Source organism: Dermochelys coriacea, chromosome 8 (assembly GCF_009764565.3).
Source record: "Dermochelys coriacea isolate rDerCor1 chromosome 8, rDerCor1.pri.v4, whole genome shotgun sequence".
In the NCBI taxonomy this organism is placed as follows: domain Eukaryota; kingdom Metazoa; phylum Chordata; order Testudines; family Dermochelyidae; genus Dermochelys; species Dermochelys coriacea.
Genome location: NC_050075.1, coordinates 6,922,138 through 6,936,935, shown reverse-complemented (window position 1 = coordinate 6,936,935; position 14,798 = coordinate 6,922,138). Strand labels below are relative to the sequence as shown.

General features: G+C 48.1%; 1 protein-coding gene across 1 annotated transcript; it reads right to left on the bottom strand.

The window, feature by feature from the left end:
• Positions 1-1,207: 1,207 nt before the first annotated feature.
• ARSI (arylsulfatase family member I) lies at positions 1,208-8,015 on the bottom strand. Its single transcript, XM_038413575.2, has 2 exons — positions 6,817-8,015; positions 1,208-4,463 (listed from the first exon to the last, which is right to left on the bottom strand). Exons 1-2 carry the CDS (start codon positions 7,134-7,136, stop codon positions 3,062-3,064), a joined length of 1,722 nt encoding a protein of 573 aa, XP_038269503.1. The 5' UTR covers positions 7,137-8,015; the 3' UTR covers positions 1,208-3,061.
• Between the last annotated feature and the right edge of the window lie 6,783 nt (positions 8,016-14,798).

The following is a 14,798-nucleotide window of genomic DNA, read 5'->3' as shown; positions in this document are numbered from 1 at the left end:
TGCACCAGCTGCTGTCACCAGAAACCAGTGTTCCCATTCCCAGAATCAGTTGTCCCTTTCTCTCATGCCACTCAGATTTGGTCTCATGGAATTAAGCATGCTCAGAGATGGCACATGCAATCATTGTGAAGTCACCACTAGAGCTAACCAACCATTACAAAAAAAGTTACAATGCTTTAAAAATTTTCCAATAAAGTTTCATTCATTTCATATGGTTGTGAAACAAACTCATTTTTTGCTTTTCAAATTTTTCCAGAGACTTTTGGTTCGATCTTTTTTTTTCATTCAAAAATTAAAAATTGTCTAAAATGAGTTTTCTGTTTCAGAAACATTTTCAAAAGCTTTGCATTAGACTGATCACTCCAAATGGCAACAGAAAAGAAAGGAAAAAAATTTAAAACAAAGAAACAAAACAAAGAAAATCATCAAAACATGGAAAAAATTGAAAAAAATCAAAAATGTTTTCATGGAAATTTCCATTTTTGAAAAAATGGTGAAATTTGGTTAAAAATTTTCAGAGAAGTTTTTATGACTAACTCTTGTCACACCACACACCCCCAATCATGAATTTGGTTATAACAGTTGCCCACGTCCAACTTCCCATTAAAGCTGTTTTCTCAAATGATCAACAATGATTTGTTTTTGCATAGCATCCCCCTTTGCTTTGATTCCAAGTCTGATCTTTATATTAGCTCTTTTTTACCTTTTCTCTTGCTCTGTATGGATTCTTCCCAAAGGCAAAGGGTTTAAAATATATTGAACTTTAAGCATGTACTTAAATCTGTTCTTATTCAGATGGGAGGGTGTCCACACGGAACAACTTGCAGGATCAGGGCCATAGTGCAGTGATGGCTACTGTATAGACAGGTAGATCCATCCATGCCCTGCTGGTGGGTAATGCAAAAGCTCCCATTTTTGCCCATCTCTAGGGTAACACGGCCTCCCATTTCTCTTCCTCTTGTTCTTGGGGTTTTTTTCCTTCTTTCTATATAAAATCACAATCCTCCAAATAATCTAAATAATAATTGAAAAATACAGATGTCATTGTATTCCTCTCCCCTCCCCAGCCTTGTCTCTGTCTCTTTCCTCGCACACACATACGGAGACAACGGGAAAGCACTCCGCAAGGTATTCAGTGAAAACGCTGCCAGTTGTCACGTCCTTCAGTGACAGATTTAAAATAAATGTTATTTTGCAAAAAAAACAAAAAAAAACAAAAAGGCCCACACTGCTTATCCAAAAGCTGACAAGCCTCTACAGGCCTCGTTTTTCAGAGACAAAAATAACTATTTTCAAAATTCACAGTAGGGCCGTCGCCTACACACGCTGCACCAAGAGAAACCTGTGGGGAGAAATGTAAAATGCATTGTGTAAATGTAAATGCACCACATGTTAAAGATGCTTTTAAAGCCGCTTACCCCCTTTCTTCCTGGCCAGCCCTTTCTGTGGCACATGCGGGCACACACTCTCTCTCACACATGCCACAGAAAGGTCAGCAGTAAAAGGAAGCAGAAGTGGAGGACCAGCAATTTGCACTCTGTTGCGCTCAGAGAAGACTGGCCTCAGATGATCTCCTCAGTTAAATTCCCAAGGAAGGAAGGCGGTATGGTATCTCCCCTTTGCTGGCAGGACTGAGCAAGCATGGAGATTCACTCAGCAGCCAGGGAAGCAGGGGGTGCCTGTCTGGTGCAAACACATCATCAGAATATTTTGAGTTAGGATCTGCTTTGGAAACAAACAAAAGAGATGCCTGCAGTTTGCAGCCCAGCAAGGTGTTACTACACACTGATCCCACACCTGCATTCCTCCCTACATCCCCATCGTCAAGCTGCACTACATTTGCCACCAGCTCCTTGTGGATCCCCTGGGAATCCATGCACACCCTGGAAAATAGATCACGCAGAGCAAGTGTCCGAGAGACCTGGTCCTCTGATCCAGAGCTGGCATCAACATGGCAGCAAGGTCATGAGGAAAAGCTGCTCTGTTGTCACTGCAAAGGTGTGTGTGGGGCGGAGTGGGGGGTGGCTGTCTGGCAGAGGACACCCCTGGGAGTTGAGAATCAGGGAGCTGCCTTCTTTCAAACCCATTTTGGTGGGGGGGGGGGGGTAAGTGAATCCACACATATGTGTCCACGTGGGTGTACATGCATGAGTCTGTACAATAGATGAATGTAAACTGGGGTTGTTTTATACTGAAACCGCTAATGCCCCACAAGTTCTCAGTGCAAACGTGTCTCCAACACACCACAGAGCCATGCTGATCTAGGTGCATATACAGTCTGTTTGCCTTTGTGTCCATTAGGTATAGTATTCTCTTGCCGTCCCAGACTCTGCCTGGTCTCTGAGCCAGGGACCATCAACATAAAACTAAGTGCGCCTCGCCTTCACTGTGCTACCACCTGCCGTAAAGTCTTCAGAAGGGAAAAGCTGTCGTCGGGGCTGAGTGAGAAAGGAGAGGCAGGTTTCCCACAGCAGGGGCACATGGTGCGGCACACTCACTAGGGTTCCATAAGGTGACAGCACATTTTATAGAGCAAGACAATCAGGGAAAACTGAGAGCAGCCTTCAGCAGGCCAGCCTTCCTCGTATGAACCACTTGAGAACATCCTCATGCAGCTTCAAGTACTGTCGGTTTGATCTGCGTTTAAAGCTTTGCTCCCAGGATGGTGCGTTTGAACTGGTCCCTGGGTCGATCGCTTAAGGCAAGTTTAATTCTTTTGCACTGGAACGGGCTGGACAGCTCGACAACCTGCGACCGATGTAACGTGCACTGAACAGGATTGCAGGACCCCCGTCGCTCTCCCTCGCCCACCCTAACCTGGACACCTGCTCCTTGCAGACCGGATGGCTATCCCTACAGGTTGCTCAGTTTGGGGGAGTCCGGAGGGAAAGGCATCGAGGGGCTTTTGTGCCTGGCTGGCCTTGTGCGCGGGTCCATTGGTGCAAGGGAAAGTGAGAGTGCGCTGCTGTCTCTGTGGCCATCTGCCTCTCTCCCTCCCATTGTCCTGGCCATTTGGAACACCCACCTTGAGCAGCTGCGTCTGGAGCTCTGCGGCAGCCAATCAGATGCGGTTTGACATCAGCCTGGTGTTCAGCTTCCGGAAAAAGGAGCGCAGCTTGCAGATCTTGCACTTCTTCTTCTTGTTTTTATTTCTCAGCGGCCCACCACCTCCCTCCCAATCCTCTGCTTCCTCCTCGCTGGCCCACGGCCCCCAGGCACCGCCGTTGAAGTCCGGGTGGGCCCGGGGGTTCTCGGCCGGGTATCTAACCGGGATCGCAGTCCGGTTGTAGTGGACGAGCCTCCTCAAGAGAGCCCTGACCACATCTGGCCGCTGGTCCGACAGGTCGTTGCGCTCGTAGGGGTCAGCCGAGATGTTGAAGAGCCAGACGGATTTGTGCATGCTATCCGTCAGCCGCTCCAGGTTCCACCAACTCCCTGGGAAGTTGGTCAGCATCTGCGGAGGGATCCAGTCGCTGTAGCCAGGATCACCAGTCAGAAGCTTCCATTCCCTCACCCGTATGGAGGCCTGCACAGCTGTGTTCCATATGCCAAAGCCACCCTCCAGGGAGCCGTGCTTGGCGTGGTTGTAGAGGGGGTCAATGTTGTGTAGGATTTCAGTGCGCGGGGACTCCTTGCCCTCACTGATGGCCGGCCACACATTGTACCCATCCAGGCCCTTGGCTTCAGACACGTTGCCCCCAGCCAGGGTCACCAGCGTTGGGTACCAGTCTGTGATGTGGACCAGCGCCCAGCTGGTCCTACGCTTGCGTTTGATCAGGGGGCTGTGGACAAAGCCGATGCCGTGGACCCCGCCTTCCCAATAGGTCCCTTTCCGGCCTCGCAGAGGCCAGTTGCTTCCCCCGGAAAACGTCTGCCCGCCATTGTCCGTGGAGAACACAATCACACTGTTGTCATAGTAACCGTACTTCTTGAGTGCCCAGGTGATGTTCCTCACGGCCTCATCCATGCACGTCACCATCGCGGCGTATTTGCGCCGAGCCACGTTGCCCATGGAGCGGTAGCGGTAGATGTACTCTTTGGGGGACTGCAGGGGTGTGTGCACAGCTTGGAAAGCCACATAAATAAAGATGGGCTCCTTGGGGTTATGGGTGGCCAGGATCTTGTTCACTCGCTGGGCATAGAGGAAGGTTGAGTACTTCCCGCTCTGGTCCCACGCTACGTTCTCACCTTCGTGCAGGTCGTAGCCACAGATGCCAGGTCCGTCGCAGTTGTCGTAGGTGTAGTAATCCACGTTGCCCGTCAGGGAGCCCAGAAAGGTGTCAAAGCCTCGCCGGGTGGGCAGGCATTCCTTTTTGTAGAAGCCAAGGTGCCACTTGCCCACCATGTGCGTCGAGTAGCCGGCTTCCTGCAGCTTTTGGGGCAGCGTGACCTGATCCAGGGGCAGACAGTTGGGCTGCCGGGGCCGGATGATGGAGTGCTGAAGGCCCGTGTGGATCTGGTACCTGCAAGGGGAATGAAGAAAAACAAAAAGAGAAATTAGTTTTGATCCAGAAAAGCTCTGAGCCTCCATTCCTTAGTGGAGCCTGCCTGTGAGACTGGGAGAGGAAACACATTGCACTAGGTTTGACATGGCAGACCCTATTTAACAACTGTCCCAACCACACACTCCTGTCCAAGTTGCTCTATCTAAATCCATTGCATCCACTATCATTTGGAAAGCCGGAAGACCCTTATGTATCCTACAGGAACAAACTGTGCAAAATCAGTTCAGCAAATGCCCCTCCAGCCAGCAGTGCAGGATGGTCATTGGGCTGCTCTCCTGTACTCCTGTAGAAAGCTAGATTGTGCAACCCCTACTTATGTTGCATGAGTCATCCCGTTGAGGTCAGTGGGGCTACTCGTGTGAGCAAGGGCTCAACAAGATGAGTAAGGCTTGCACAATGTAGCAGTTTGCTGTGTGTCCATAGGGAAACTAAGACTGTCCTGGGAATATTAGCTTCCTTACTCCCATTCCCAAATTCAGGTAGTTTCTCTCTTCTAGTGGCACTCAGGTGGCATCTGTTCTATCCAGACCCTTAGCACCAAGAGACTGAGATGAGGTAGGCTTCATACAATGAACACTGATCTCCAAGCGCTGTCATAGTTTCCCTATAGACATGCAGCATACCCTAGAGACATGCAGCCATGTGCTGCCACCACAGGATGCATCTACAGTGAAAGCACTATATGTTTCAATAGCGAGTCAGCCTGCACCCTCTACAGGAGAAGACTATGGACTTAGAGGTGGTTGCACATACCTCCCTCACAGTGCCATTGTGAGAATCCAGCAATTAATGGCTGTAAAGCCAAGCAAGTAGGAAAAGCACTAAAAACATGTCAAGTATTGTTATTACTACTATGAGAGAAAAGCCTCCTATGGCCCCATGGTCAAAGCAAACACCACATGGACGATGCCACTGTATGACCCCATGAGTCAGTGTAAAGGGAAGAAAGGATCATATAATGCACAGCCACAGAGACTATCACATTAACACCATGGCCATGCAGATACCAGCTCTTTCTTTCCCAGTTGTTCGCAAAGGTTGCAACTGTCTCCCTCCATTTTGGGAGTCTGATGGAGGAGTCGGAGGTTCTCCCTTTTCACATGGTTATTAATCTGTGTTATAGGCATCAGTTTCCAAAGGCTCTGCAGACATGGGCATGCACCATTTTAGCTGCTTTACAGATGGGAAGCCTGAGGCACAGGTACAGGCTATGACTGTCAAAAACAGCCAGTGATTTTGGTTGCCTACCTGAAGGCACCTTTAAAACTTTTGGCCTAAGTGACTTGCCCAGCATTCACACAGCAAGTCAGGAATAGATCCTCATGTTTCCAGACTCCCAGCTTGATGCCTGGTCGCCTAGATCAGTGGTTTTCAACCAGGGGTCCGGGGCCCCCTGTGGGGCCACGAGCAGGTTTCAGGGGGTCCGCCAAGTAGGGCCAGTGGTAGATTCGCTAAGGCTCAGGGCAAAAAGCTGAAGCCCCACCTCATGGGGCTGAAGCCTGGATCCCTGAGCCCTACCACCCAGGGCTGAAGCTGAAGCCTGAGCAACTTAGCTTTGCGGGGGCCCCAGTGGCATGGGGCCCCAGGCAATTGCCCTGCTTGCTACCCCCTAACGCCAACCCAGGCTTTTATATGCAGAAAACCAGTTGTTGTGGCACAGGTGGGCCGTGGAGTTTTTATAGCATGTTGGGGGGAAACAGGACTCAGAAACAAAAAATTCGAGAACCCCTGACCTAGATCATGCTATATCTCTTTAAGTACTTATCTGGACCCGCATTCCCACAATGTCTGAACACTCACAATCTTTATTATTTATACTCATGCATCCACATGGGGCAGGGCAGGACTTTTATCCCCATTGTACAGGTGGGAAATGGAGACACAGAGAGACTAAATGACTTGCCTGAGGTCACACAAGTCCATGGTGGAGCAGGGGAATGAATCCCTCTCTCCCAAGTTCTAGGCTAGCACCTGAACCACCAGGGCTAACGGACCACATTTAGCCCTGGCATAATATCATTTGACTTCAATGGGAGTTGTGCCTGCTTACACAGTGCTCAGTTCAGTTCAAGATCCCTGCCCCATAGAGTCTACAGTGTAAAGTTTCAAGCAATTTATTACACAATACACAAAACAATTCTTTTCCAAGGGATTCTTCCTAAGAGAGCCTCCAGGTTTTACTACTTGGGTATTTTCCATAGGGCTATCTCATAAACACCTGCCCACAGTAAGATGGGGTTAAGTGGTCAGAAGAGAAGGGAAGAAACTGTTAAGTTTCCAAGGACAGTGACAGGTGAAGTTGTTGTCTTACCTGCCCGTTATAAGTTGGCTCCTGGATGGGGTACAGATGGGCTGGATGTAATAATTCTCCAGTTTAACTCCTTCGGCTGCTAGCCTGTCTAGCATTGGTGTCTGTATGTCTGAGTCATGGTATCCGATATCATGGTACCCCTGGTCATCAGTCAGAATGAAGATGATGTGAGGTGGTCTGGAGAAGGCAGGAGGGAGCGATTTCTCCATTGGGTCCATGGAAAAGTCCCTTACCAAACTGGGTTTCATCCAGTCCCAGGACAAGTAGCCAAAACTAAGCAGGCTAACTAGTGAGAAACCTGTGAGAGCATAAACAGCCATGCTGGACCAAGCATTCACACTTCTAAGGGAGGTTATTGTCCAAGCATCTTCCACTGAGAAAGAGGAATAGGAGATCTCTTCCTCCTCCAAAAAAAATCGCAATCTACCCTCCCACCCTCGGGACTGTTCTTTCAAATTCCTTTGGCAAGTTTTATAGAAACAACTCTCTCTCTCTCTCTCTCTCTCTCTCTCTCTTTAAAAAAAAGAAAAAGAAGTAATTAAATCCACCAGTGCTGTAGAGCTGTTTTCAGTAAAAAGAAAATAATCTTCAAGCTGATACAGTCAAAGACACATGCACCATAAAGTTAATTTCCTCTGGGATGTTATTTAGTTTCCAAAAGTGCTGCAATGTCTTGTTTTTAATACAACTACCCAAAACCAGATAGAGATCACGCTGGATTCTTGTCCCGTTCAGATGTTGGAACGCCGGGCTAGCCAAATGGCTCATTGAGCCCTGTCTTAGCAGAATACATTCTTTTTATGTAAACCCCAATGCAAGATGGAGCCAAAGTTCAAGCCCACAGCTGCTGAGTCAGGCTCTCCCTTCTTCACAGTTTGCACTGAAAATATTTCTTGGCAAGACCAGATCACCATTATTCTCCTTTCTTCCTTCCCTTGTTCTGTTTTGTTTTTCCTTTCCCCTTTCCCCTTCTTCCAAATGAGCTCCCTCAAGAATCCCTGAAGTTTTTCAGAACTGGACAAAGAGCTCTGGAAGTTCCCTGCTTAGCTTTGCTCAAACTGCAACCCGAGTGATGAGAGCAGAGCCAGAGGGGGAAAGAGAGAAAGTTCCTTCCTGAAAAGACTGGCGAGGAAGGCAGAAAGTTGTAACATCTGCCCAGGAGACAGGCTAAGCAGCCAGGTTTAAGGGGAGCCTGAGCTTCAGCCCCTCCCAGTTCTTTCACTGACTTCAAGGAAAAAAGCTGGGAAGCCCAGAGCCCTGCAGGGTCCTAACACTGGTTCTGTTCCCCTGCTTTATAGCTGCAGCGTGGATGTCTCCTCTGATGTGTGCAGGGAACTAATTCCAGGACCAGCACACAGAGGTTTCTTGCCCACATTCCTGGAGGCATTTTCATTTTTCTGAACCTGAAGGTTTTAAACAGGATGCTTCACCCTCTAGATGCATCAAGGCTCCTGGTAGGCCTGTCTGGCATTCCTCACCACGACCCCCAGCCAGACAAATATGTTCTTCTGGAGTCACTGCAGGGCAAATTCCTGAGACTGCAGAAAAACTTTCCCCCACCGCTTTCCCTTTCTTGCCCTTGCAAAGATGTGTCCAGATGATATAAAGAGCTGGTGGCAGAGGTAGGCCTGGAATGGTGGTGGATAAACAGTGGAGCTCACCCTCGGTGCCACAGTAAGATAAATAAATAAATAACAGTTGAAAGATCCCCTGTTAAGGGGAAATGGCAATGATTAGTTATAGATCTTGGAAAATTAATAACACAGGACTATCTAATGGTACTCAGGACTCTTCAACTGTAGATCTCAAAGCACTTTCCAAAGTTGAGTTAGCATTGTTATTCCCATTTTACAGATGGGGAAACTGAGGCAGGGAGTGGTTAAATGTCTTGTCCAAGGTGACATGGCAAGTGAGGAGCAGGATTTGTAATAGAATCAAGGTCTCTTCCAGCATAGGTACTTAAATGGTCTGCATTATAGCAGTCCCCAAGAATTAGTTTAGTGTTCTATACAACCCTTCAGGTAGATGTCAATGTAGATATATAGGCGTTGCTCCCATGTAGGTGTAGGTATATAGATGTACTCCCCTATAGACCTGAATATAGAATAGTTCAAAGCAGTTTTAGGAATACTTGTCGTTGTTTCAATAGCTACTTAAGTGCCAATGGTGCTGGTGTATGTCAATGAAAAGGGCCATTTTCTTGCTACATCCTATCACCAAGTCCAGGCTGATGCCCAGTGGTGCTCACCTTACTCACAAGAGTCTTCTCCTCTTGACTTTAATGAGCAGGATTTGGCTTGTAACGGGAAAATCTCAAATTCAGAATATGTTGTTCTAATAAAAAATGGTTGCACGTTTGCTATAGCCTAGTGAGAGCCCAGGGGCCCTGGGAAAGTCAAATGTTTGTTCAAGGCACCTGGGTTGTCATTCACTCAGCAGAGAGGAGGTTGCATCGCAGATTTCTCGGGCTCTAAGGAGCTGGTAATTGTCTCAAATTCTCTGACACGACAGCATCAATTATCTATATCTATGTACATGCATAATGATGAGGTATTCTGATTTCACTTTCTCCAGTTTACACCAGCGACTTGAGTGGAACAACTCCTGATTTCACCTGGGGCAAGGTAGATCGGAATCAGGCCCCAGACATTTCCCTCTCCGCTTTCCCGATCTTTAAAAGGGGATTCGGGTGAGTATTCTAACCCTCTTCGCACCTCACTAGAAGGAAAAAATGCATGTGACAACATGGGCTGGGCAGTGGGGCTCATCTCCTGCCTCTGAGATCCAATTCATCAGTTTCATCCCCTAGGCCTGTGATTCTCAACTACACATACCCTGGGGGTGCGCAGAGGTCTTCCAGGGGCTACATCAGCTCCTCTAGATATTTGCCTGGTTTTACAACAGACTACAATAAAAGCACTAGTGAAATCAGTACAAACTAAAATTTCATATAGACAAACACTTACTTGTTTATACTGCTCTTTATACTATACACTGAAATGTAAGTACAATCTTTATTTTCCAATTGATTTATTTTATAATTATATGGTAATGATGAGAAAGGCAGTCATTTTTCAGTAATCGGTGCTGTGATACTTTTGTATTTTTATGGCAGATTTTCGTAAGCAAGTAGTTTTTAAGCGAGGTGAAACTTGGGGATATGCAAGACAAATCAGACTCCTGAAAGGGGGACTCTCGCCTGGGAAAGGCTAAGAGCCACTGGGCTAGGTTTACAAGCAAAATGGGGCAGCTGCACTTTCGAGGGAGCCGTCGGTCTTTAGGACCGCAGAGGCAGGTGCTTCAGTTCAGCTTCTTGGACAAGTCCCTCTGTGAGGCTCTTGTAGTTCTGTTGACTCAGTCAAACAGCTGGGTGAGTTTATTCAGCACTACTCTTCTCTCTTGCCGTCTCACTCTCTCCTCCAGTTGTGGGAAGCCATGACTGGAACTGTGGCTCCCATGACAAGTTAAAGCTTGTCTAGTTCCCCTACAGTCCCCGAACCACAGTTTGTAACTCTTCCCCATGAAGACCCCAGGTGCAGCCCCAGAAGAAAGATTCAGCAGGCTACAGAATCCTTCTCACTTAAAGGAGGTTGGAGTCTTGGAAGAAAATGCAACGGTTCTGTCCGGTCTGGGTGCTTCTCACACAGCAGTTTCTGGATTGGAGACGGCACTGACAGACTGAGAGTGGAAGAGGAAGAGGCTGTGTCTCTGGAAACTCACTGGGATTGTGATGGCAGAAAGAATTAGAGAGTCACCGGTATCCCAGGGAGTTTTCCACCTGTCTTCCCAAGTACAAAACGTTTAAAGGAAGGGGTGGAAATTAACTCAGTCCCTGCCCCAGCAGTGCTGCACATTACCCAAGCCACTATATGGTCATATCTACATATGTTGGTGCACATTAGCTGTTATCATCTGTTTAGTAATTTAGTAGAGACTAAGGTGATGGGGTGCTATAGAAAAACCAAAAATAGATACACAGATTAGATAAATAGATCTATCTTCTGGACAGCAGCCTTGTGTCTTTTCACATTGGCAAACATTCATGCACGCGTAGGGAAGTACAGTGGTGTGATGTAGTGGGTGGAAAAGGGGGTTGAAGCCAGGACTCTCGGGCTCTGTTTCTTATTCTGCCACAACTTGTTGCTTAATAACAGGCATGTCACTTAACCTATCTGTGCCTCATTTGATTCATCCGTAAAAACAGGAATTCCTGCCGGACCTCCCAGGAAGCATGTTAATGTTTGTAAAACACTCTGAGATCCTGAGGCCAGATGCAGTGAGTTATTTCCAAGTCTAATCCTGGCACTTTCTAAATAATAAATAACAGTTGGTTTTGGTAAATGTCTCCTAGAAACACAAACATACTGGCCTTTCCCCTTCTGATTTTGTCTTTTACCATGTAAAAACAATGCTATTTTATTCTCTTTTTTATAACAGAACTTGACGTTAACAGGAGATTTTTCTTAATGTTCTTCTTTGTCTGTGCCCTGGTACCACTGATCAGATCAAAATTGCTCTGGGAATAGTATTTTTTAAGTTACCTGCTGCTGCACAGACACCACATAATTTTATAGGTCCTATACACATCGTGTCTATTTTTTCTTCTTGCTTATTTTCTTTGTTGCAGAGGGGCAGTCTGGGTTTTAGAAGGCCATCATATTCAGAATCCGTTAGACATGGGTTGTAAACAATGATTGGAACAATTTTAAGATGCAGCACATTTTGGGACTAAACTACTTACCAGCAACCCCCTAAACCAGATTATCATCCTCAAAGGAGAGCAAAAATACAAGCAGGCGCAGACTTGGCAAAGTCTGATTTCTCTGCGCTGTCTGAGCAGCAATGCCAGACCAAGTTGGAAGGGAAAGAGGAGAGGGACCGGGAGGAGGAGCAGAGAGATTAGGCTGGAGCAGTCTGGAGGATGTCAGGACTGAGGTACATTGACAAGGCTTTGGGGGTGGGGAAGGGAAATACTGGAATAGCAAGGTCAGGACTGAGGTGGGTTGGCAGAGCTGCGGGGGGGCCAGGAATGGACTAGAAGGGAATGATGCAAGTCTGTGCATAACATCCTGCTGGATACCGAGGGTGTAAACAAGAAGAGTTGCACAACTATAAGCAGCACAGAACATGCTTTTAACCCCAGTGCAAGCAAAATAATGAGTTACCTCTGCTCCTGGGTGCTGAGTGAGCTCAATACACATGGTACCAGAGAGGGAAGGCAGTGAAGGGCTGCGGGGGCTGAAGAGTGGAACATGTTGGGAAGGAAACGCAGTGGTATAAGATAGCGAGTGTGATTGGGAATACAGGGGTGCAGAGGCAACAACTGGAGCGAGAGGGCCAGAGACTCCAGAGCTAGAGGCGACTGGCTGTCCAGGACGCAGAGAGATGAGAGAGGGCATCATGGTCTTGGGGAAGGAAAGTCACCGCTGGGCAGAGCATCCATGTCTGCTGCAGGCCCTAAAGAGAAAGGAGGAAGAAATCATAGCTGGAGGCAGGAAGAACGGACACAGCTTTGGGATGGGTTGTGTTCCAGGAACTCAGTCACAGGGACCAAATGTAGGAGGTTGATGCGCCAGAGTCAGCAAACGGTGACTCACTGCAGAGCAGCGAGGAACTCCTAACTGCGCCATGTCAAAGTACAGAACACTGAGGCCCAGATCTTGCTCTCAGTTACCCTGGTGTAAACTGAAGCCAATGTAGTTATTCTGGATTTACAGCTATGTCAGTGAATGCAGAATCTGTTCCAAAGTGTTCAATCTAAACAGCTAGCCTAACATGGCAGAAATTCTGGCACACATTGTCAACATAAGGCAAAGTTCTGCTCTTAGTTATACCTGTGTCAGTGGCAGGTTTGGACGGGCCTCATATAGGACTTAGAGAGATCCAGGGACACGTAGGTTTTCCAAGAGCCAAGAATCCTCCATATAGTGACAGGTTTAGCACAGAAAGCATGGAGCTGTACATCCAAGTCCTGGCTGCCCGGAGATCAAGGACCCAAGAGAACTTCAATCTACTGATCTATTTGGGAGGGGGCCCCCACCACTAGAAAAGATTGGGTCCAGAAAAAGCAAGAGGGCATGTGGACGGGGGTATGGGCTGTTTCTGACTGCCCTTTGTTGTCCCTTATGCTTTAATTTAGCATGCTATCATATTGTGCATAATAGGGCATGCTCGGAGACACCCCACAATGCCGTGTGCACCATTTGAGCACCAGAGACAGCAAACAGCAGGAGGGCAGCACACATAGTAAGCCAAGCCGTGAGGCAGCTGGACCCCCAGACAGTCACCCCACGAAGTTGTAGCTGCAGAGCTTTCAAGCCCCTTCTCTGAGGGGAGCAAAGACTATTGCCATGGCCTTGGGCCATATCAGCTGTGCTAGGCCCATGAGTCATCATTGCCTGAGCTGACCTCTGGGACAGATTCCCAGGGCCCCTAATTGTCCAGAGCTGCCGTGCGTACAATTAGAGGCACTTTCTCAATAACGCACATGGACTCCTCCAGACACTCACCAATTTTAGGCTTAGACATAATCACTGTAGATGTCAAGGTTTGAGGTTTGAGGTCCAGACACATTGGACCTACATCACTTCAACAGGAAGCAATGGAGTGTGGGGAGCACCGAGGGTCCTATCCATTCAGGTCATAACTCATTATCTTTCTGCCAATCAGTAAAATGGCCTGACCTCCTTGAGCTGGTTTGTGGGTCGTTTCGGCTCTGACCTCATGTTGCTAGGTAACAAGTTGTTGTAGTTGTTGCTAGGTAACAAGTGACCTGTCTTCCATCTATGCTCAGCCAGTGAGGCTGTGTTGTGATGATGTAACACTTGGTATGACTGACGTAATGGAATCCCGCCTTCTGGCTGGTCCGCCGCTAGGATGGAAGAGCACAGGCCGGATCTAATTTCCAGCGTGTGTTTCATCACCGGTAAATATCAATACACCAGGAGTGAGTCGGTTTTGAAGGTTCTAGACGGCAACTGACGCGCAGGGTGGACACGTCCACCTGGAGAGGGAAGTGCGTGAAATGGGTTCTCCCCTGAGCAAGAGTGAGAAGGCGGGAAAATGGGAGGTAAGCGGAAGAATCAATAAGCTGACCTTAGTAACCAGTGGAGAAACCAGTGTAAAAAGAGGCCCCCTAAACGGCCTATTTGAAAGAGTGCATGAGGGAGCCACGTGCAGGTTGAAGAGGAGGTAGGAATTGGTGGGGGAAGCGAGTTGAAGCAGCAAAATGTGGGGGGAAAGGAGACATAATTAATGACAGTTATTATAAGAAGGGGCTTGACGCTGAGCCGTGCCAGCTGATGCTGGGCGTCGCCAAGGGGAAGGGGATAAAATGGCTCCAGGCCTTATTTTTATCTCCCTCAGTCCTGCTGCACAGCTCCAGTGGGAGGCTGTGGGAGGTGAGTGGGGGAGCTGGGTTCCAGGTTGCCGTGAGGACAGAGTGGCTCACTGGGGGATCCCTCTGCTCTCCCCACAATCTCTTTGGGTGGGGCATTTTAGCTCAGTTATCTCATTTCTTCTGTCTGCCTTATCTCTCTGGAACAGCCAGGATCACTGTCTTGGACTCTGTGGCCCATTCACTCTCCCTGATTCTCATTCAGCTGGAGAGGAAGTTGGCCCTATCTCCAGGGCACTGGGCACGCATTGCCATCCCTCGCATTATGCTAGTGTACAGCTGTCCCAAGCGGCAGTAGAGCAGGACAGAGTCATAGACCCAAACCTTGGAGCGAGGGAGGGATTGGAGCTACGCAGCAGCCCTGGAAGCAGTTGTTATATGCAGTTGTTGCGGGTTCTGCACATAGCTGCTGCTAAGGCCAGGATCTGGCTCACTGGGGCAGTGGCAGGTGGTGATGCAGCCACACAGGAGACGTAGGCCTTGGGTAATTGCAACACTCGTCCCCGGAGCTGGTGAAGTCACAAATGACATGTTGGCATTTCGGGATCAGGAGAGTTTATGCCAGCTTTGAGTGCCGCTCAGTGGA